This window comes from Solea solea, chromosome 3 (genome assembly GCF_958295425.1).
Source record: "Solea solea chromosome 3, fSolSol10.1, whole genome shotgun sequence".
Lineage (NCBI taxonomy): Eukaryota > Metazoa > Chordata > Actinopteri > Pleuronectiformes > Soleidae > Solea > Solea solea.
In genome coordinates, this window is record NC_081136.1 from 35,773,190 (window position 1) to 35,795,462 (window position 22,273).

At 42.5% G+C, this 22,273-nt stretch overlaps 5 protein-coding genes across 5 annotated transcripts; 3 read left to right on the forward strand and 2 right to left on the reverse strand.

Moving 5' to 3' along the window:
* The first annotated feature begins 67 nt into the window (after positions 1-67).
* Positions 68-4,652, forward strand: LOC131456397 (histone H3-like). Its single transcript, XM_058624688.1, has 2 exons — positions 68-432; positions 4,280-4,652. The coding sequence occupies exons 1-2, from the start codon at positions 89-91 to the stop codon at positions 4,590-4,592; spliced, it is 657 nt and encodes a 218-aa protein (XP_058480671.1). The 5' UTR covers positions 68-88; the 3' UTR covers positions 4,593-4,652.
* Positions 1,694-17,413, reverse strand: LOC131456330 (bestrophin-3-like). The gene is made up of 13 exons (XM_058624592.1): positions 17,096-17,413; positions 15,726-15,820; positions 14,871-14,958; positions 14,650-14,795; positions 13,660-13,814; positions 12,879-12,956; positions 12,249-12,401; positions 11,840-11,920; positions 3,421-3,572; positions 3,240-3,330; positions 2,945-3,063; positions 2,590-2,865; positions 1,694-2,497 (listed from the first exon to the last, which is right to left on the reverse strand). The coding sequence occupies exons 1-13, from the start codon at positions 17,245-17,247 to the stop codon at positions 2,128-2,130; spliced, it is 1,956 nt and encodes a 651-aa protein (XP_058480575.1). The 5' UTR covers positions 17,248-17,413; the 3' UTR covers positions 1,694-2,127.
* LOC131456382 (histone H1-like) lies at positions 7,144-8,288 on the forward strand. Its single transcript, XM_058624668.1, has one exon. The coding sequence runs from the start codon at positions 7,144-7,146 to the stop codon at positions 7,783-7,785; it is 642 nt and encodes a 213-aa protein (XP_058480651.1). The 3' UTR covers positions 7,786-8,288.
* On the reverse strand, positions 8,947-9,580 carry LOC131456392 (histone H3). The gene has a single exon (XM_058624682.1). It carries the CDS (start codon positions 9,530-9,532, stop codon positions 9,122-9,124), a length of 411 nt encoding a protein of 136 aa, XP_058480665.1. The 5' UTR covers positions 9,533-9,580; the 3' UTR covers positions 8,947-9,121.
* LOC131456393 (histone H2A-like) lies at positions 9,825-10,263 on the forward strand. The gene has a single exon (XM_058624683.1). It carries the CDS (start codon positions 9,864-9,866, stop codon positions 10,251-10,253), a length of 390 nt encoding a protein of 129 aa, XP_058480666.1. The 5' UTR covers positions 9,825-9,863; the 3' UTR covers positions 10,254-10,263.
* Positions 17,414-22,273: the final 4,860 nt, after the last annotated feature.

Below are 22,273 nucleotides of genomic sequence, written 5' to 3' on the forward strand. Positions count from 1 at the left end.
ACGGCCGCTCCAACGCTATAAAAGAAGCGCGCTTCCATTCTACTCATTACGTTTGTTTTTCCGCTGAAGTAAAACATCTTCGTTTAAAATGGCCAGAACCAAACAAACCGCCCGTAAATCCACTGGAGGCAAAGCCCCGAGGAAGCAGCTCGCCACCAAGGCTGCCCGCAAGAGCGCCCCGGCCACCGGCGGCGTCAAGAAGCCTCACCGTTACAGGCCCGGTACCGTGGCCCTGCGCGAGATCCGTCGCTACCAGAAGTCCACGGAGCTGCTCATCCGCAAGCTGCCCTTCCAGCGCCTGGTGCGCGAGATCGCGCAGGACTTCAAGACCGACCTGCGCTTCCAGAGCTCCGCCGTCATGGCCCTGCAGGAGTCCAGCGAGGCCTACCTGGTCGGCCTCTTCGAGGACACCAACCTCTGCGCCATCCACGCCAAGAGAGTCACCATCATGCCCAAAGACATACAGCTGGCCCGTCGTATCCGCGGAGAGCGAGCTTAGATCTCACTAACACTCAACAACAACAACACAACAACAACAACAACGGCTCTTTTAAGAGCCACACACTTTCTCTATAAAGAGCTGATAATCTTAATTGATATAGTTGTTTATAGTTAATGTGATCCTATAATGCTAGTACAATAACAGTGATCATGAAATCATGTTAAATGTTATTACATTTAAGCATATTTGATAGAAACACATGGGATATTAAGCCACCTTGTGTTTCACACACAAATGTGTATATATGTATATGCATGTATGTGTGTGTGTGTGTATATATATATATATATATATATATATATATATACATGCTGTGTACTGCATGTAGACATTGTTCCATTTCAATCTATATATGACCTGTGTTCTGTGAATCTCATCGACATGTAATCTGGGATTTAAGTTCTCATCACGTTAACATTTGATAAATCACTGAGTTTATGTTAGTTGTTTGTTCTTAACATCAAATATATATATATAAGTCTAAATGAAAACGAGGATTTGATTTTAAACACTTAAAGTTGAAGCTTAACGAGCTGCAGACTCACAGCTTGTATTCTGACTTTTTTGTGCACAACTTTCCATCCAATGAAGAAGGAAGTGAGCGCAGGACAGGAAGTCTGTGTACCTGTGTTTTTGAATCCTCAGAGTCCAGGCATCTACGATCACTGGTGAGTGCTATTTTGTGTTTCTGTGAAGATCTTTTATTGCCACACTTACATGTTCAGGTGGCAGTTTGGTAAGTTGATAAAGTGTGCGTCTGTTTCCTGCATTATTTGGTTGTATGGTCCTTATTTAGCATTTTGTGAAATGTATTTATCTGTGTGAATTAGAGAAATAGTTGGCACAACTGAAATGTCCTTTATTTCTTCTTCATTTTAAAAGCACTACTACTGTGCATTTTGTTCTTTGTGTCAAAGAAAGTGTAAACGGACAATTTGCCCCAACCACAAGAACCTCATTGCAATTTACATATCTGAACGAAGTGGAATGTATTTAATCCCCCGGTTTAAAATAAAGTCCTCAGATTATAAACATAATCCATATTTATTCTCTTGGTGTAAGAAAGTATCTTCAAATTGACACGTTTTCTACCTTCACGGGTGAAATAAAAATTAACGGGTGACCTTTTCAAGAAAAACAAGTTCAGCGGAGTCTAATTTTTAAACAAGGCACAACACATTCTAGTCTGTCATGAGTTTTATTTAAAAAAAAGTCAGAGTCTGTAATTCAACAGCGACAGTGGCAACACTTTCAAAAAACAGACAAATGCAAGGGTTGTCACAAAAGCACAGGTAAATGTTTCCAAGACAACATTTTGTTCTTCTACTTCCTCGATGAGCCACAAGGTGGCATCAGAGACGACTGCTGAATACAAATACATCAACACATTTTTCCACAGAAACTTTCATCTGTCACTATCTGTCATTCGTCTGTCCATCCTTATCTTCCCTTTGAAACAACAATTTTATTTTTCTTCTATGAGGAACAGGGACGTTTCTGTCACCAGAGACCAGTAAGTACAGTAGAAACGCAGCCAACCCTCAAGAGGAATCATTCATTGTTGGATGTCCTACAAAATGAGGGCACTTAAAAGCCTTCACTTTTGTTTGCGATGTAACCGATGCTCATTTGTCCGTGTTGTTGTTTCTGACGTCTTCGCTACCGCTGCTGCCGGGTGCTTCTGTCTCACCGTCCTCGGTCACCGGCACTCCCTGGAAGCTGTGGTCAAACTCGGGTTCGGGGAGCTGCAGGGTGTCAGCCGGTGGAGCGGGCGATATCCTGGATTTGAACCGAGCCAGGCCCCGCCTCTGCCTCCCCAAAGCTTTGGGGCTCGGCAGGCTTCGCACGGACGCCCTTGACGTCTGCCTGGAAAACTGGACGGACAACTGGCGCCCGCGGGGATGAGGTGGCGGGCGGTTCTGGTTGCCGCGCGTCGTCCAGCGGAATTCCTTTGGTCCGAGTTGGGTTGGGGAGCAGCAAACTGAAGTTTTGGCTCTGGAAACGCAAGTAAATCAAAGCAGATTTCATTGAACAGAGAGTAATTCTAAATAGAAGTAATTGAACTCCGAAAATGTCAAATGGATCACCTTGGAGTTTCCACACTGGGTGTTTCTTGCATGACGAAATGATCCAGTCCATTCTGAATTTTTGTTACTTCAATGCCATCCGAACAATCCCCACTGTGACAGACATCGTTCAATAGCGACGGGCTAACGGCGAGTTGGGGGAAAACCTCACCGGGCGAGTGTTCAGGAGATGGAGGGTTGCTGCTGACCTCCTTCAAGGTGGACAAGGTGTCGACGGGAGCCGGCGGCGTGACCAACCAGGAGGGCGGACTCCGGGCATCTGCACCTGGACTGAGTCTGAATGAAAAGGAGATTTCATCTTTATTGTGAAGTCTGGATGTAGATTACCAGTGGTAGACGGCACTGCCACCTGTACCTGAAGTCTGCGAAGAAGCCTCCTGTTGCATCGCTGCTGTGGCGTTTGAAGAAGGGTCGAGGAGGTCGCAGGTCGGGAGGTTCCTGAACGCTGAGCAGCCGACGGACTCGTCCAAGAACCTGCAACCCAAAAGGCATGTAGACGACCAAGAAATGAAAGTCAAAATTTTAAAAACCAATTCCCCATAAGAGGACCGAAGATGAATTCATGAATTCTGAAATTTTGAATTGATAAATTGAAACAATACTCTTTGATACTTTGATACTTTTGTTCAAACAAACAAACATCGTATTACCGACTCTTGACGCCGAGGCAGAATCGACTCCTGTTGCTGTGGACAGTTGTTGCTAACTTCAGCCTCGTCAAAATTCAGAATTTCGGAGAGTCTGTAGGATAAAAAGGAGTTGAAATAATCAAGACAATATCACTTTTATCAGCGGTCGATAACCACGTAACGTTACTGTTTGTGTATTAACCCCATGTCGGTGGTGGAGCCGAGGAATGATGGGATGCAGTAGTCGGCGGCGGCCAGCGTGTACGGCGGACGAGCGTCGCAGTCGTTCCAGTACATGTCTTTAGTCAGAGGCGGCAAATCCATGTGCATCTCGTCCACAGCCAACAGCGACACCTAGAGGAGCAGAAAACAGGAAGTGATTGTTATTATTAGCAGCAGTGGTTCGATTAACTAACCCTTCTTCATTTTTATGAGAATATTTTAAAACATGTAACATTGGTTTGTCCGTTCTGACTGTTGTAGAAAGTTAACAAAGACTAAACTTTAAACCTGTAAATCAGAGATTTGAAAGCGTAATGTTATGCTTGTTATGGAAACACTTGGTTAGTAGCAGTTAAATTGTAGTTAAATTGGGAAAAAAATTTAGAAACCAGGCGTCGAAAACAAGCGATTATACACTTGTCTCCAAAGCCTTTTTATGGTTTTTATACAGAAGATTTAGTTTATTTTATTCAGTGTTTTGTCTGCAAGAGTTGAAAATTGTGGATAAAAATAATCATTTAAATGTGGATACATTTCTTCTAGTTTAGCAAAAAAAGTATTATTCTATTTAACGCATAACACCGGACGTTGTTTTTTAATCTAATCCAAACCAGACTTCTGTTTCGTTGTCGTTTAATTGTTCACCAGTGTGTATTACTACGAGAAGTTTTGAATCTGGTCTCTTAAGCGCTGATTGGTCACTGCACAGAGTCCGCCCTCTCGTGGTCACGTGATGTGTCGGTAGGATGAGGTCACTTGTGTTTTCTATCACGTCCGTATTCTGGTCGTAAATACCAGCGCCGCTTAAAATTCTGACAAACGAATTCTCTCGTCGACAACATGAGTGGACGCGGCAAAGGAGGCAAGGGGCTCGGTAAAGGAGGCGCTAAGCGTCACCGCAAAGTTCTCCGCGATAACATCCAGGGAATCACCAAGCCCGCCATCCGCCGTCTGGCTCGCCGCGGCGGAGTCAAGCGTATCTCCGGCCTCATCTACGAGGAGACTCGCGGTGTGCTCAAGGTGTTCCTGGAGAACGTCATCCGTGACGCCGTCACCTACACCGAGCACGCCAAGAGGAAGACCGTCACCGCCATGGACGTGGTCTACGCTCTCAAGAGACAGGGCCGCACTCTGTACGGCTTCGGCGGTTAAACTCTGGAACCTGAACGCAACACGATACTGAACAACCCAACGGCTCTTTTAAGAGCCACACACCGACTTTATAAAGAGCTGATATTCTTGTTCGTTTTGTTTAGTATTCCAAAAAATATCATAAAATATATATATATATATATATATATATATGGTTTATATGAATTTATTAGAGATGTTATTGCATTTAGGCAAATTTGATATACACGAGGTGCTATCCAGCGGTTAAACCTGGAACCTGAACGCAACACAACACTAAAAATGACCACAGCCACACACTCTGACAAAGAGCTGATCCTTGATGGAAAATGAGTTAAACGTTAAAGTTCCTTTGTGTGAGAAGTAAAGAAAAACACTGACATCTAATTAGCAACCATTCCTTTGTTTTTTCTGGAGATTAACTGATTTAATAAAGAGCTTTAACAAAGTGATAATGCATTCATTATTCTAGCTCTTCAAGTCAAGTGAAAACGTATAATTAGGTGTTTATTAATTTGTAATTATTCTCAAAAGTCTGCTTCAATGACTGTGGCCACGTTTGTCCTTAAAGCTCTTGAAACCTCACAAAATGGAATTTAGACATTAAATATTGTGATATAATTAAGCTGTTTACAAGAAGCAAACAAATTTAAGATAATCCAGGTGTTAGTCACCCCAGTGTATGTGTAATTTTTATGTACTCATATTTAAATATATGCAGTAGAGGGTTAATCAAAATTAACCCTCTACTGTTTAATCAAATTCTACTTTTATAACGTCATTTTGACCAGTTCATATTTTGCTTTTATTTGCACATATAGCTTTTAATCACATCACTATTTTTAACACATTTCTGACATTTTAAAACAGCCTTTTCAGACATTCTAGTGATTTTATTTGTGTTTTAACCTTTCTAACCTGCGTTTTTAATACTTCATACTGTTAACATCATAAAATCTTATATCGTAAGTGATAATATTTGTATATATTGTACAGAGGAGGATTATAGAGCCACAACTATTATTTGGAAACTGGGAAAAAAACCTGATTTAAAATTAGAATTGTTGGCACTGTGATGTCAGTTGAGATAAATTATACATGTTTGAGAGGAACAAACCCGACCAAGTGTTTTGTAAACATAAAATAAACTATTATTCTAATAATTTCTTGTGTTCAAAGCTGTATTTAATGTTTTCATCTGCGAGAGTTGGAATAGTTGATAGAAGTCGTTTTAATCTGGTAATCTAGTAACTGATTCATTCATCTCCGGTTTCTGTAGCTTTTCTTGCATTTCCCTCTCTTTGCATTAAAGAAAACATATTTTTACACCTTGACTCTTCAAATATATATTTAGATCATTATGGGATTAGGGTAGTCTAATCCAAACTCTGAGAGCAAAATCAGATCATTATGTATCTTATCTGTAGTTAAAATAATGGTCGGGTTTGTCATATTCCTGTAACTCATAAAACTGTAAACTCTTCAGTTCACTGTGTTTTAAATCAATCTTCTGTGTTTTGTTGGTTTCTTTATTTACAACATGAGATAATAAGAGTATTGACGATACAAACAAGTGTTTGTTTTATCCTGTTTGTAAAAATCCTAATGAGATTTTAATGAAATGGGCAATTTAACTACAGACTTAAACACAATACAACTATACAATGACAAAGAAGTACATACCTACACAACTCAGTATATGTACTGTATTATTTTCTTTTCATTGTTTTTTTTCCCAAATATTCTTTTTGTTGCCAACATTTCTCCAATATTTCTTTTACTTAAAAAAAAAGTACTTTCTTTTACTTGTCAACTAAAAATATAAAATCCAGAGTATTTGTGAATTGTGAAAGTGATTCTTGAAGGAAACGTGTAAAACTATGCATTTTATCATAAAACTGTAAACTCTTGAGTTCACTGTGTTTTAAATCAACTCTATCATTAATAACATGTTGAATCTTCTGTGTTTTGTTGGTTTCTTTATTTCCAACATGAGATAATAAGAGTATTGATGACATCGATGAAGAAGCAGCAGCAGCAGCTCCATTGCTCCACGAGCCTCCATCATCTCTGTGTTTGCTGTCCACACATCGGTGTCACTTTTTCACACAATAATCACCGGCAGCTGCTTGTTTTTGCTCCGAGACCCGAAACCAACGTGTGGAGCAGCCAGTGGACGGGTTCTGACCGAGCCCCGGAACATTTGGACCCGTTTTAGGAGGCAAAGAAGAGGGAAAAGTCGCCGGTCCGCGTCGCTCACGGCGGCGATCAGACGAGGTTTGGAGTCTCCGCAGACAGAAAGCCGAGACTCCCGGAGCTCTGCGCGGCTTCTCCATCAGCACACACGCCGCAGCTGTCGGCTCCATCCACCGCCGGCTTTCACCGCATGTTCTACCGTCATTTTATCGTGTTTTATCGGTGAAGAGAAAACACAAGTGTCCCGGTGTTCAGAGAGCACGGACGGGGAGCAGTGCCGGGGTTGAGTCTCCACGGTTCTCATGGTGTGTTTAAGGACAGCCCCCTACTCACGTTAAGTCAGTTCACTCTGACTTTTCATCAGCGAACATTTAACATGGCAGAAGAAGCACCAGCACCCGCCGCGGCTCCAGCCAAGGCTCCAGCTAAAGCCCCAGCCAAATCCCCCGCCAAAGCCCCCAAGAAGAAGGCAAGCAAGCCCGCCAAGGCCGGACCCAACGTCCGGGAGCTGATCATCGCAACCGTGACCGCGTCCAAGGAACGCAGCGGCGTCTCTCTGGCAGCCCTGAAGAAGGCTCTGTTAGCCGAAGGATACGACGTGGAGAAGAACAACAGCCGCGTGAAGACCGCCGTGAAGGCTCTGGTCGCTAACGGGACTCTGTCTCAGCCCAAGGGATCCGGAGCCTCTGGTTCCTTCAAGCTGAACAAGAAGGCTGAACCTAAAGCCGCGAAGCCGGCGAAGAAGCCCGCTGTTAAAGCCAAGAAGCCCGCCGCGAAGAAGGTCGTAGCAGCAAAGAAGGCAAAGCCCGCAGCCAAGAAGCCAGTGGCCGCCAAGAAGTCCCCGAAGAAGGCGAAGAAACCCGCGGTGGCGGCCAAGAAGGCAACAAAGAGTCCCAAGAAGGTCGCTGCTAAGAGCCCCAAGAAGGTGGTCAAGAAAGCCGCTGCTCCCAAGAAGTCTCCCGCCAAGAGGGCGGCGAAGCCCAAAGCAGCGAAGAAGACCGCGGCCAAGAAGAAGTAAACTGTCGTAAACTGTCGGAACTCCTGCAAATACAAAGGCTCTTTTAAGAGCCACACAAGTGTTTCTATGAGAGCTCAAACACTCTTATTATTATTATTATTATTATTATTATTATTATCTTAGTTTAAAATACAAGACTAGAAGATTAGAAGAAGTATCTGCTGCTTCTTCTTAAAGTTGCATATAGTCTTTATATTTTATAATTTATGTAATCTGTAAACTGTGTGTACTTATGTGTGCATGTACTGTATATAGAGAGAGTAAGGGGTTGTGTGTGTGTATGTGTATGTTATATAATATAATATATATATATAGTATTATATTATATAACTTCTGGGTAATTGTTTCTGTTATTTCTCATAGTAGTAGTAGTATTATTTGCATAATATGAATAATATATTTGATATTAACAACTAGCTAGCTACATTTTTTAAATATAATTGAATGAATATTCTCACAACAAAAACAAATGATAAATATAAGATAAATCCCTCCATTTGTCATTTAAACTAGTTTAAATAGACGTGTATTTTCATAATATTACTACATATTATTATTATTATTATAACAAAACCTCAAAGTCTATGTTGATGATTATTGTAATATATTCAGTGAATTTATTACCTTTCCCGGTGTTATTGGCATTAATGAATATCCTATAAAATAATAATGAGTGTATATTTTCACACATGAACTTTTCTAACACTGTTTTCCTTTTAGATACAAGTTAACAATTGTAATTATAATTATAAAAATTATAATTACACTCTTATATCCTCATTTACTTGACTTACTTTATACCCCTTCCTTAATTGTCATCATGTGATTTTGTGGTGTATTATTTTCATCCTCCCTTTAAACTTGTTTACAATATTTAAGTCTTTTCTGGCTTTTACACATTATCTTCATGTTTAAGAGATATTTTTAAGTAATTTAAGAGACTTTAAGTGAACAAAGTGTTTTTTTAGCGGTAACTTAACACATCTAAGTCGTGTGTATTAGTTATTTAAGTCTGAGTCTATAACATTATTATTAAGAATTATTATTATTATTATCCTTTTTCCTCAAAATGAATCATGTTTTTTGAGGCTTTTGCCATGACCCCAAACTCAATATTGGATGTTTATACACATGAAATTCAAAAGCACATGTTTCAAAACATAACTTTGTATCGATTTATAGATTACATGCTGGGTTTTTGAACCGTAGATTTTAAAATTACTACATTTTATATAAGTATGAGAAGTTTGTGTTATTCAGATGAGAAAGTGTGTGGCTCTTAAAAGAGCCGTTGTTGTTGTTGTTGTTGTGTTGTGTTGTTGAGTGTTAGTGAGATCTAAGCTCGCTCTCCGCGGATACGACGGGCCAGCTGTATGTCTTTGGGCATGATGGTGACTCTCTTGGCGTGGATGGCGCAGAGGTTGGTGTCCTCGAAGAGGCCGACCAGGTAGGCCTCGCTGGACTCCTGCAGGGCCATGACAGCGGAGCTCTGGAAGCGCAGGTCGGTCTTGAAGTCCTGCGCGATCTCGCGCACCAGGCGCTGGAAGGGCAGCTTGCGGATGAGCAGCTCCGTGGACTTCTGGTAGCGACGGATCTCGCGCAGGGCCACGGTGCCGGGCCTGTAACGGTGAGGCTTCTTGACGCCGCCGGTGGCCGGGGCGCTCTTGCGGGCAGCCTTGGTGGCGAGCTGCTTCCTCGGGGCTTTGCCTCCAGTGGATTTACGGGCGGTTTGTTTGGTTCTGGCCATTTTAAACGGAGATGTTTTACTTCAGCGGAAAAACAAACGTAATGAGTAGAATGGAAGCGCGCTTGTTTTATAGCGTTGGAGCGGCCGTGAGGGCGGTGACGGTGCTCCAGTCCTCCGGCTCCTGGTTGGTCAGCGGCTCTTCCTGGAGCTCAGCGCCGCCCAGATGCGCGAGCCTCTTTGTGAAGCTCCGCCGCTCATTGGACAAAAGAGTTTTTAAAATGTCCGCCAAAAGTTCCGGGAGGAGCCGCGTTTTCCAGCGATATAAAACGGAGGCTTTGCTCAGTGAGAGTCACAGTTTGTCTGAGTCTTGAAATCAAACAACACCCACATTATGTCTGGAAGAGGTAAAACCGGTGCCGGCAAAGCCAGAGCAAAGGCAAAGACCCGCTCCTCCAGGGCCGGGCTCCAGTTCCCCGTGGGCCGTGTCCACAGGCTGCTGAGGAAGGGTAACTACGCCCAGCGTGTCGGTGCCGGCGCCCCCGTCTACCTGGCGGCCGTGCTCGAGTACCTGACCGCTGAGATCCTGGAGCTGGCTGGAAACGCCGCCCGCGACAACAAGAAGACCCGCATCATCCCGCGTCACCTGCAGCTGGCTGTCCGCAACGACGAGGAGCTCAACAAGCTGCTCGGCGGAGTCACCATCGCTCAGGGCGGAGTTCTGCCCAACATCCAGGCTGTTCTCCTGCCCAAGAAGACCGAGAAGGCCGCGTCCAAGAAGTGAACACGGGGACCCTTCAACACAACAACGGCTCTTTTAAGAGCCACACACTTTCTCTAAGACTCAACTCAAACCTCTTCTATAACAGATGTTTAGTGTTTAATCAAAATAATATTTACACTTTAGGTTATAATCTAGCACCATGAATATATGTTTAACCTTTAATAATGCAGTTATTTTCCAGGACTATAAGTAATGTGTTCTACATGTGTTGAGTAAACAAACTTGTATTGTACATTCTTATTTTATATAAAAACTCTCCTCATAGTTTGACAACCATGTTTTTCCACAGCGACAAAAGGTCAAAAATAAGGTTAAATTAAATTAGAATAGAAAAGTTACACATTAGAGCTGCAACTAACGATTATTGTTGATCTTGAGAAATCGTCAGTGTTTGTCAAACATGGAAATGACGATATTCTCAAATGTCTCGTTTTTGTCCAAAAAAATCAGTTTGAATGATTTATTTGTTTATATGAACTAAAGAAACCAGAAGATCCATCAGAAAACTTGTTCTTAATCCTTATACTTACTTATACTATATACAAGCTCCAAAAACGTCACTTTTAGATTGTTATATCGTATTAATGAGTTATTTTTCTTATGTTTTGTTCGTCTTTTGCATTTTATATCTTTATTTATCCTTTATTGTCCATCTTTATTCACCTTCTACAGCTGAAGCCATTTCAAATTTCCCTCCTTTTTTTCAGCTGGCTCGCGGCTGTCCAGCCAATCACAGCGCAGAGACGGCACAATTGTACATTATTCTGTTTGTGAGTTGTGTTCATTGCTATTGGGTGTCTAAACATACAGAGAGTGGACCATATGTAGCCACCTGTTTGATCATCTCTGGCCCCACATTCATTTTTTGCTATAAAGGTGATGTCACAGCTTGAGATATTGTTTATGTTATATATTGTAATCCTAGATATTTTGTATAAACCCAATCTAAGCACTGTTGCTAGGGGAAACCCCAATAAAGGGCGGAGCCTACTTAAAGGTGGGGCCCTTTGTAAGCACACATGGATTTTTAGACTGAATATATTACTGAACATACTGGTTGTGTATATTTATAGATTCGGTTTTTTAGATGAAGTCAGGTCTCAAACACGTGGCTCGTGGACCACATGTGGCCCTCAAATGGATTTTGTGTGGGCCTCAATTTGTCAACAAAATTTATATGTGAAAAAAATATATATATACACATAATATATGATTAAAAATTGTGATTTTTAGATCAATTCAAAACTTCTCAAAAGAAGAATAAGCAGAAATCTTTTTTCTTTAACAAACGTTGCTTCAGTTTCGTACCCTCGCGTGACGTTTTCATGTTGCAACCAGGATACGCAAGAATCCAAAATATTCACAACTCCATTTTACTTAATTTTTATGGTGAATTACATCAAAACAAAGACTTTTATTCTGAAATATGGCGAAATATCATCAAAGATGTTGTTACTGCGATATTAGAATTGAATATTATTGTATAATTTTAAGCTCATGTTGCTCATCTTTTACTCCGAATGACCAGAGTCGACGCTCATTGGTCCCCAGGTCATTTGAGGTCAAATGAAGTTGTGGCCGCTCACCTGAAGGTTCCTGTCGATGATCCAGTTTGCCTCAAAGTCGTCGTCGTCCTCTCCAAACGGGTTGATCAGCTGCTCTGCGACCTGTCAATCGCACAAAGACCAATAACTAGGCAATAATTGAATAGAATCTCGTTAAATCTCTTTGTTTTTATGTCCAAGGATATAAGTTACAGCTCAAAGTGCGTTGAGTTATTCATAACTTTATACGGAGCGATATGAATAGAACGGAACAAGGTCGGGACATAGACGAGAGGTCAACACGTTTATGACTCGGCACAGAAATAGGACAGACATCCCATAAAGGACTCGCGCTGCGTTCCATTTACATTGGAACTCAAGCGACACGCGTCAGTTATTCTACGGTTAAAGGAAAGTGTCTGTAGGCCCGCGGCCGCCTCCTTAGTCTCACCTTCAACCACCCGGCGTAGAAGAAGAACTGCAGCAGGGTGAAGACGGGCACGTAGAGGTCCAGGTCGTGACCATGGTGACCCTGGCTGGGGTCGAGGAACTGTCGGCCGATCAGACAAGCGAGGAAAAAGGTGTAGACGGCCAGAGTGACCACCTGATGAGGACGAGTATATACGTACATGTTTTATTTTTGACAAACATCTTTTTAGACTTTTCCATCCCACACCAAACCCCATAGAGAAAATCAGCGATTTTTAGCTTGCGGGCGACACAGGAGCTGCTGGTCTGCTGCTGCCTCGTGTGGTCACTTTATGTCACTGAGGCCATTCAAAATCATTTCAAAACACAGGATTGACAAAATAAGACATTTGAACTTAGTGATGGAGGCAGCAGTGGATCAACAGCTCCTGTGTCTTTGTGGTGTTAAAATCACTGATTTTCTCTATGGGGTTTGGTGTGGGAGAGTGAGCGGTTTACAAAACTTCAGTTTCCTGTTGGAAAAATCTCTCTGACACAACACAACAAAACAATATAGCGAGTGTGTGTCCCTCATCCTCTCTGATTCAGTTACAGTAATGGTGGAGGGTTGATGTGATTAGAACATCTGTTTCAGTCGTGATACAACACAGACCTGTGTGTAGACCAGCGGGATGCCGACCCAGTCGTAGCCGAACAGAGTGGCACACCAGGTCCTGAACAGATTCATCTCCTGAACAGAGACGAGGAGAAGAGACAGAACGTCAGGGGGAAAGCTCCGTCAGCTCGGCACCAGCCGCCTCGCTCAGATTTATGGAGCTCGGCAGACAGAAAGTGTTTGAGAATGAGCCGAGTGTCACGTTACCCACATGTCTGTGTGATGTGCTCACAGAGCTCTAAAGTGGTTTCAGATCATTCAATGCTTTATGAACACGGAACCTTTTTTGAAATGGGGTCCTGTTGTGTCCGCTCTGATTCTTCTTTTTCATCGTACTACTTTGACGGCCGTGCCATGTACGAAACAATTTGCAGGAATTACAGTTACAGACCACATTTTTCGTGTTCCCACTAGCCACGCAGCAAGTGTCTGGGTTACAGTGGGGGTGTCTCTCTAGCGTTCCATACCCATGGGAGGGGATGTTTCTAAATTCCTCAATATCTTTGACTTTTTTTGTCATTCCGATGCTCCCTCTTTAGGGGGCGCCACAGTGGATGTTCCGCACATTTGATTTGTCAAAGATTTTTTATACGCCGGATGCCCTTCCAGACGCAACCCACCAATTTAGGCAATGGGGATTGGATACCTTGCTTGGGGGGAACCCAACCCTGGACCTAGCAGGGGACCGGTACCCTTCGGTCACCAGCCAAGTTCTCTTTCCACAGCTCCTGTTATCCTTTGACATACAATGTGCTAAAACATATTTTAGTGTGTTTACATTGAGAATGCTCTGCAGGTCGATGCTGTCTTGGATGCGTCCCTCTTGTCTAGCTTTATACGCCAGGTTGGAGAACCACACCACAGGGATCCAGTACTTCAGGTGAGGGGAGCGGATGTTGTCGAACAGCTTCCTCTCCTCTGGAGTCATGAAACCTACAGGTGAGGAGAGAAAACCAATCAGAACATTCTGGAGGATTGCTAGCACTTTAGAGGCTGAACACACGAGAAGGAGTTTGGGAGAATCCGCAAAAAAATTTCTATCGTGTAGGCTTTCTATTCACATGGAACCTACCTAACTACCTCACCGGTTGTTTCCATCGTAGACGAGTCCCATGTTCTGACCGTCGCCTGCGGTCATCCTCTCCGGGTATTTACCAAACCAAATGTGATCAAACGAAACCTCAGGAGTGAAACTGCTTTTCCTTTACCTCAAAACGAGCCAGTAGAGATTCAGTCGTCTCATCAGAATTCTCCAGAGGAACCCAGAATTTGCAGGAAAGGAAAAAAAACAAAAGTCCAACCTGTTCTGGGAAACCGTCAGGTGGAGCCGAGCGATAATGAGAAGAAAAACCCTCATTAACCTGCTTCCACCTCCACACACACACTCTCTGATTAGCCGGGGAGACGGACAGACATTTCAGAGACTGAAGAAAACCTCGCTGCAGAGACAACGTTTGTTTTCGACGCGTTAACTCTGAGCACAGTCAGGTCATCACCTCCCCACTGCTCCAATTAGCCGATAATGAGACGATCCCGCGGGATCACATTAGACGATACAGGGAGGAAGCGACGCAGCCGGGAAGGAGCTGAACTCCAACTGACTTTATAGTTTCAGACAAACTGCAGGTCTGGAAAAAGTCTCAGGAATTGACTCTAAACGCTGCAGTGCATATGTCAGGCCTGTACGTGGCGCTGTCGCACCTTGATTTGAAGAGATACAATGAAAAAAGAGCCTTAAAGACCTCAGAGAGACACGCGAACGCCTCACCTGCCTCCACCACGTGGTCCATGGTCGGGAACCGCTTACAGACGGCGGTGCTGACCGAGCGGAAGATGAGGAGCGACGTCAGGTTGACGTAGCGTATCAGAGTTCTGCGCAGCAGGCGTCCGTACTCGTCTTTTCCCTGAACGCAGCTGCAGGAAACATGAAGCGTGAAGATGCTGGAAAACCACGTCACAGATTCATACATTTCCTGCTTTATTTGGTACCTGGAGATGTGGAACATGAGTCGGTCCGGCCACGGCAGGTTCACGAACTGGTTCCACCATCGATTCACCACCAGAGTCACATAAAAACCTGCGACACAAACCAGTGCAACACGAATTTATATTAAGATTTTGTTTCTTTTCGGTTTGTTAGTCGTGCCAAAGAAAGATGTGTTTAGTCTCCTTTATTCTTACGTTATGGTGACATATATCTCCTCAGTAACGAGGGAACACAACATCACATATTGTCATTTAGCGGCGTAAATAGATTAAGGCTGAAAATGATCTGAAAGAAACACACAACTACCTCACAAAGAGTAGAAGACACAAAGTAACCGAACAAAATGGACAAAAACAGCCGGGAAAAGACTAATAACCACAATAATGGCAAGTATAACGTGATTTTAACAGCGTCAAAGTGACAGAAAATAACAATAAATAAACATTATAACCAACTAAAAACTCGAAAACATTCAAAACAGCCTCAAAGATACAGAAAATAACCATAAAAAGACCAAAAACATCCAAAAGAGCCACAAACGAACTAAATAAACTAAATAAGATGTAAAATGGCCACAGATATTAGTCTGGTGGTTTTGTACCGAAGTGACCGACAGAGAACACGAGGCTGCTTCCTGTCTGATGAAGGACACACACACACACACACACACACACACACGCTCTGCTGTAGCTTTTAACTTCCTCTGCTCGTTAATGATCCGTTTCCATTAGCAGCTAATGAGGGAATCAAAGTGTCCATCTGCCTCCTCAAGCACAAACACACACACACACACACACACACACACACACGTGTTTACTGTGTTTGTTTACTGTCAGTCAGTGGACGGTCAGACGTACCCAGGACGAAGGTGACGGGGATCTGCTCTGCATATTTGTCACAGTACATGGAAAGTTTCTCAAACAGCCTCTTGTGCTGGTTAGAGAGGACGAGCCTGGAGGACAGAGAGGACAACAGAGAGGACAACAGAGACGACAACAGAGAGGACAACAGAGACGACAACAGAGACGACAACAGAGAGGACAACAGAGACAACAGAGACAACAACAGAGAGGACAACAGAGAGGACAACAGAGACGACAACAGAGAGGACAACAGAGACGACAACAGAGACGACAACAGAGAGGACAACAGAGACAACAGAGACAACAACAGAGAGGACAACAGAGACGACAACAGAGACGACAACAGAGAGGACAACAGAGACGACAACAGAGGCGACAACAGAGAGGACAACAGAGACGACGACAGAGAGGACAACAGAGACAACGACAGAGACCACAACAGAGACGACGACAGAGACAACAACAGAGAGGACAACAGAGACGACGACAGAGAGGACAACAGAGACAACAAAGACAACGACAGAGACAACCGAGACAACGACAGAGACAACCGAGAGGACAACAGAGACGACAACAGAGACAACAACAGAGACGACAACAGAGACAATCCAACTTTAGCACCTGACACAAAACGAAACAACGTTCAGCAGAACGTTGTTTTCCGCAGAGCGGATTTCGTTTTCAGGATGAATGCGTTTTCTTTTTTTATGTCATGGACTTTTTGAAGCTTCGTTTCCCACAAGTATCTACCCACACCGATATCAGTCCAGTCATTTTTAAGTATATGGAAGTTAACGTAACATTTGTGCTAGCCATTTAACGCAATTTCAAAGACATAATTCTCAAACTTTATAGAGCGAAAATGCTGCAGAAAATGCTGCAGTAAATATTAAATCCTACCAGATTTAATATTTTTATCTTTCCGATTTTGACCCGTATCAGACCGGTACTCGCTATCGAGTTCAGCCCATCCAGAATAAAAGCCTCCAACAGGTCCATTGTTTGTTGGCCTTCCCCTGGTGTACCAAAGTAAAATGGTACGGTACGGTTGAACTGGCTCCACCCACGACAGTCAGCTGACTGGGCGACAGAAAAAACGTCACTCCCTCACACTGGTACGATGCTGTGCTACACGGCCCTCCTCCCCCACGTAGGCCTGACCCAGGACTTTACCGTTCCAAACTGTGCCCAACTGAACTGTACCATGATGGAAACACAGCAAACTAGACAAAAACCTGGTCCTAATGAGGTAGAACCTCATTTTCTGAGGAACCAAAGTTTAGGACTAAGATTTGACTCTCGTAGTTAGGTTTGTGGTGTGGTGTGTGTGTGTGTGTGTGTGTGTGTGTGTGTGTGTGTCTCACCTGTAGACCAGGCTCAGGCTGCTGTACAGCAGCACAAACAGGGCGAACTCTCGGTACAGCAGCTTGTAGATGCTTCCCTTCCAGCGCAGCAGCAGCCGGTGGAAGCTGAAGAAGGTGGCGTTGGCGACTTTGCTGGAGTACGTGACGGTCATGATGAGACGAGGGACACACAGGCGTGGACGAGCAGGAGACTCTTCTGTCCTCTGCTGTTACATCACTGTGTGTGTGTGTGTGTGTGTGTTTGTCCTCACAGATGATTCTCAGCTCGAGTCTTTGTTCCTTTATGTGTTTTTGCCAAATGAACAAATGAAAGTAACAACTGTCCCTCCATTATCTCTCTCTCTCCCTCCCTCCCTCCCTCTCTCTCTCTCTCTCTCTCTCTCTCTCTCCCCCTGTGTGGTTGATGTCCTCCCACTTACTGTTGCCCAGTAATGCCAAGCAACACACACACACACACATGCAGAGTTATATTGATGAGCTAAACGCTAAATGTAGTGTGTGTGTGTGTGTGTGTGTGTTATAAACAGAAACACCGTCAGCCACCACATGATGCCACGCCAGTAAATGTCAGTGTATGAAGCTGAAGCTGCCACTGTTTTATGTTGGTTGCACTTTAAATAAATAAATAAATACATACATACATACATTTTAAAGAAGAAAACAAAAGCAAACAAACAGATCAATAATTAAAAACTCAAAGTAGAGGGAAAAATAAGGTTTTGCAAATGACGACCAAAGGGTAAACTCAGGGCTATTTGGTCCCATAAAATAAAATTTAATTTAATTTAATTTAATTTAATTTAATAGTCTAGTTCATTTCATTTCATTTCATTTTTTTATTTTATTTTATTTTATTTTATTTTATTTTATTTTATTTTATTTTATTTTATTTTATTTTATTTTATTTTATTTTATTTTATTTTATTTTATTTTATTTTATTTTATTTTATTTTATTTTATTTTATTTTATTTTATTTTATTTTATTTTATTTTATTTTATTTTATTTTATTTTATTTTATTTTATTTTATTTTATTTTATTTTATTTTATTTTATTTTATTTTATTTTATTTTATTTTATTTTATTTTATTTTATTTTATTTTATTTTATTTTATTTTATTTTATTTTATTTTATTTTATTTTATTTTATTTTATTTTATTTTATGGTTACACACCCTCCGGACCAGCAGGTGGCGTTTGGGTCATTTCAACAGGCAGTGACATCATCTCTCATCTCTCATCACATCTTCAGCGCTGCTCTGTGGTCAGTTTCATGAGTTGGCCCCGCCCCTGTCTTCACATCCACGGCTGCTCTCAGATCAGCGCTGCTGCCGCTCCACCCCGGAAGTGAAATAGCGCGGCAAAGTCGAGTCTGACGCAGAGAGAAAAACAGAGAGAAACGGAGGTGAGACGAGTTCATCTTTATCTTCATCTTTATCTTTATCTTTACACGTTTATTTTACGTCACAGCGTAAAATCACAGCTCTAATGTTAAAATGTTCCAACACCGGAAATGCGAACGCTTGCTGACTCATTTTCTTCTTGTAATGTTTAAATTATGAACGAGGCTGAAAACACAGGAACTCTGCGGCGGTTCTTTCACATTAAATCTCCAACAAAACTCTTTTATTTTGACGTCTGACGTATTTCAGTGTAAATATGTCAAATCTTTATTATCGCGTCCATAAAAAAATTAAAATAAAATACAGTTTAAAACAAAGAGAGAAAGAAAACAACTGGAGACAAATAATCAATATTTCAGCCTCTCACTTTGTTTTTATTCATTTAGATAAGAACATTTTCTTGCTGCAAAAAAAAGCACAGGATTAAAAGAATATACTCAGAAAACACAAACAATAATCTACAATAATGAAAATATCAAGAATTTAGGTTTTACCCTGCAAATAATCGTCTGTACACTGGACTGTTCACTGCTGCCCTCTACAGGCACACCAATGCCACAGCGCCTCAGAAAATCTGCTTTTAATGAAATGAAACTGATAAATCGATCATAAAATTGGTTGCTGATTAATTTAGTCATTAATTAATTGATACATTTTTGCAGTTGTAATGTTTTTTTGTGACACGAGTCATGAGAGCGTCGTGATTTGTAACATTTCGCGCGGGAAGTTTTAGATCGTGAGTTCATGTGTTGATATCGTGTTGATATCGTGTTGATATCGTGTTGATATCGTGTTGATATCGTGCCTTCACTTCACAACATGAGCCCGCTCGCCGAGTCCCGTCTAAATCCGACTCCACTTCCTGTTTCCTGTCGTCGTCTGCTCGCGCTCAGTAGAGTCATGCCGTCCAACGTGGAGATCAAAGCCAGAGTGAGCGACGTGGCCGAGTTCGCCGAGAAAGCGGCGCAGCTCAGCCAATCAGAGGGCACCATCATCAGGCAGCACGACACCTTCTTCAACTGCACCAGCGGACGACTCAAGCTACGAGACTTCATGGTACGACTGTGTGTGTGTGTGTGTGTGTGTGTGTGTGTGTGTGCACGCTGTGTGGGTAAACATGTTTGTTTGTTTGTTTGTTTGTTTGTTTAGAACGGATCAGGTCAGCTGATCTTCTACGAGCGTCCAGACACAGACGGACCCAAACTGTCCCGGTACTCCATCAGTCCAACCACTGACCCACAGAGCCTGAAGGTGAAACACTGTGTGTGTGTGTGTGTGTGTGTGTGTTCTTGTATGTGTTGCTTTGTGAGGACCAGAACTGGTGTAAGACAAACATTTTAAAAATAGGATTAAAGGGTTAAATCCCACTGTGTGTGTGTGTGTGTGTGTGTGTGGTTTTGATTATTGCTGATTGTGTGTAGACGGTGCTGTCAGACGCCCTCGGGGTCAAAGGTGAGGTGAAGAAGGAGCGGCGGCTCTTTCTGATCGGTCAGACCAGAGTTCACCTGGACACAGTGGAGGGACTGGGACACTACATGGAGCTGGAGGTACACACACACACACACACACACACACACACACACACACACACACACACACACGCGTACGTCCTGAACTTGAACCAGTAGCTCAAAAATGAGGTTCTGCCTCATTGGGACCAGGTTTTGGTCTCCTGGAGGACGGCTGGTCCTGAAAAGATCAGTGTTTATGACAGGGAAAAGGTCTTTAAGAGCTTACACATCACACAAACCTAATTCTCACCCTAAAACCAGGTTTTAACCCTGAAAAAAGCTGTTTAAAGTGATGAGGATCAGACACAATGTCCTCACTTCCTGTGGTTTAAGTACACACACACAAATGTTCATGTATTAATAGTTAATAACAAATATTTGATTAATTATCGGCAGTAAATCATAGAAATACTCGCCGTACGTTACTTTCCCGTGGAGATCGTACGCGTCACACACGCTCTCAGTCTTATTTGGTTTGACAAAATGGCAGTGAAGAAGAAGACGGTAACCATGGAAACCTACTGGAGGTTTTATGATGAAGTAAGCGAGCCATGGTGAGTGTGACCCGGACACAAAAACTGAAACGAAGCCATCCATTTCCCCACTTCTAACGTTACGTATGATGTCACTTCCTCCTGTGTGTGTGTGTGTGTGTGTGTGTGTGCAGGTGGTGATGCGACAGGAGCAGACGGTCGAGGAGGGTCAACAGGTGAGTTTTTATGACCCTCTTTAAAGGGACAGTTCAGCAGTTTCTGTCTCAGCCTTCTAACAAAAGAGTCATCTAATGAAAACTACGTCAGTTTAAGTCTACGATGTCTTAAGAGCACGTTTCACGTCTTTATCTCACTGTGAGACAGACGTTTCCAACAGGAAACTGCAGTTTGTAAAGCGCTCACTCTCCCACACCAAACCCCATAGAGAAAACCAGTGATTTAGGCTCGCGGGGACACAGGAACTGCTGCTCTACTGCTGCCTCGTGTGGTCACTTTGCGTCAGTAACGTTAATCCAAATGTAGGATTTTAAAAGCCGAATTGACAAAATAAGACATTTGAACTTACTGATGGAGGCAGCAGTGGATCAACAGCTCCTGTGTGCTGTGATGTTAAAATCAGTGGTTTTCTCTATGGGGTTTGGTGTGGGAGAGTGAGTGACTTACAAACTTCAGTTTCCTGTTGGAAAAGTCATTTATTTGTTGTTGTGTTTGTGCAGGTGGCCGAGGACCTGATGCAGCAGTTGGACGTGTCTCAGCAGAGTCTGGTGACCGGCGCGTACATGGACCTGTTACTGAAGGGACCGACCGAGACGTAAAACAAACGCACACACACCTGACAAAGTCATAATGCAGACGGCGGACATTTTGTTTGTTTGTTTGTTTTTTTTACTGAATAAACCTGAGCTCAGTGTTTAAACAACAGAAGTTTATTTGTGTTTAAATTCACGTGAAAAAATCTAAATTTAAATCTCTGCTGAAAACGGACGTCGAGGCTCTGGATCTTTATTTTTTTATCCCCGTGGGTGTTTTCACAGCTGTGGAGCTTCCAGCACCTGAACACACCACATACAGGATTATCTCCTGCAGGCGGGCGGTCGCCATGGTAACCAGTCAGTCTGTCTGTCAGTCAGTGCTTTTAAATCAACGCGTAAAATCCCGACGTAGGAAAATCAGACGCAAAAAAATTCATAAGATTTGAATATAAAGGAGTTTTTTTTGGGTTCTTGACACAAAAGTCATCCGTTTCTGTTTTAATGTCAAAGTGAATGTAAGTGCACACGCCGCTTCAGTCCAGCAGAGGGCGCTGTGACGTTTCACAGCAGTTTCCCTGCGACCGCCTCACAGAACATCAACAGTTTCCTGTTTCATTTAAACACATTTACATTTGTAGTACACTACATATATAATTGTGTGACCTCTGACCTCTCAATCATGTGTATTTTTTTCACTAATTCATCCATTTTTAGCTGCTTAACCAAACATTGATTCATTCATGAAGTTATGAGGGATTTTTGACAGTATTATGAAATAATATAAGTTTTCTTTGTTGTTTAACGTTTTTAAACAGCAAAATGTGGAATTATATTCATAAAAAATGAACATTGTAGTGTTTTTGTCATGTATTTATAATTTTGGCAGTTTGGGTCTTAAAAAGACAGAAAAATGTAAATAATATCTAATGTGGCATGAAATCGACTTTGTGAGGCACGCAGCAAGAAAGCGTGTTTTTTGAAATGGTGAAACCACAGGAAGTGTTTGTGTTGTTTTTTT

Excerpts from the sequence above, each read along its gene's own strand:
- LOC131456397 (XM_058624688.1), top strand. The coding sequence starts at position 89 with ATGGCCAGAACCAAACAAACCGCCCGTAAATCCACTGGAGGCAAAGCC. Across the intron at positions 433-4,279 it reads AACCTCTGCGCCATCCACGC|CATGAGTGGACGCGGCAAAG; the intron begins CAAGAGAGTCAC and ends TCTCGTCGACAA.
- LOC131456382 (XM_058624668.1), top strand. The coding sequence starts at position 7,144 with ATGGCAGAAGAAGCACCAGCACCCGCCGCGGCTCCAGCCAAGGCTCCA.
- LOC131456392 (XM_058624682.1), bottom strand. The coding sequence starts at position 9,532 with ATGGCCAGAACCAAACAAACCGCCCGTAAATCCACTGGAGGCAAAGCC.
- LOC131456393 (XM_058624683.1), top strand. The coding sequence starts at position 9,864 with ATGTCTGGAAGAGGTAAAACCGGTGCCGGCAAAGCCAGAGCAAAGGCA.
- LOC131456330 (XM_058624592.1), bottom strand. The coding sequence starts at position 17,247 with ATGACCGTCACGTACTCCAGCAAAGTCGCCAACGCCACCTTCTTCAGC. Across the intron at positions 12,402-12,878 it reads TCCCGCTGGTCTACACACAG|GTGGTCACTCTGGCCGTCTA; the intron begins GTCTGTGTTGTA and ends CGTCCTCATCAG. Across the intron at positions 2,866-2,944 it reads GGCTTCTTCGCAGACTTCAG|ACTCAGTCCAGGTGCAGATG; the intron begins GTACAGGTGGCA and ends CTTTTCATTCAG.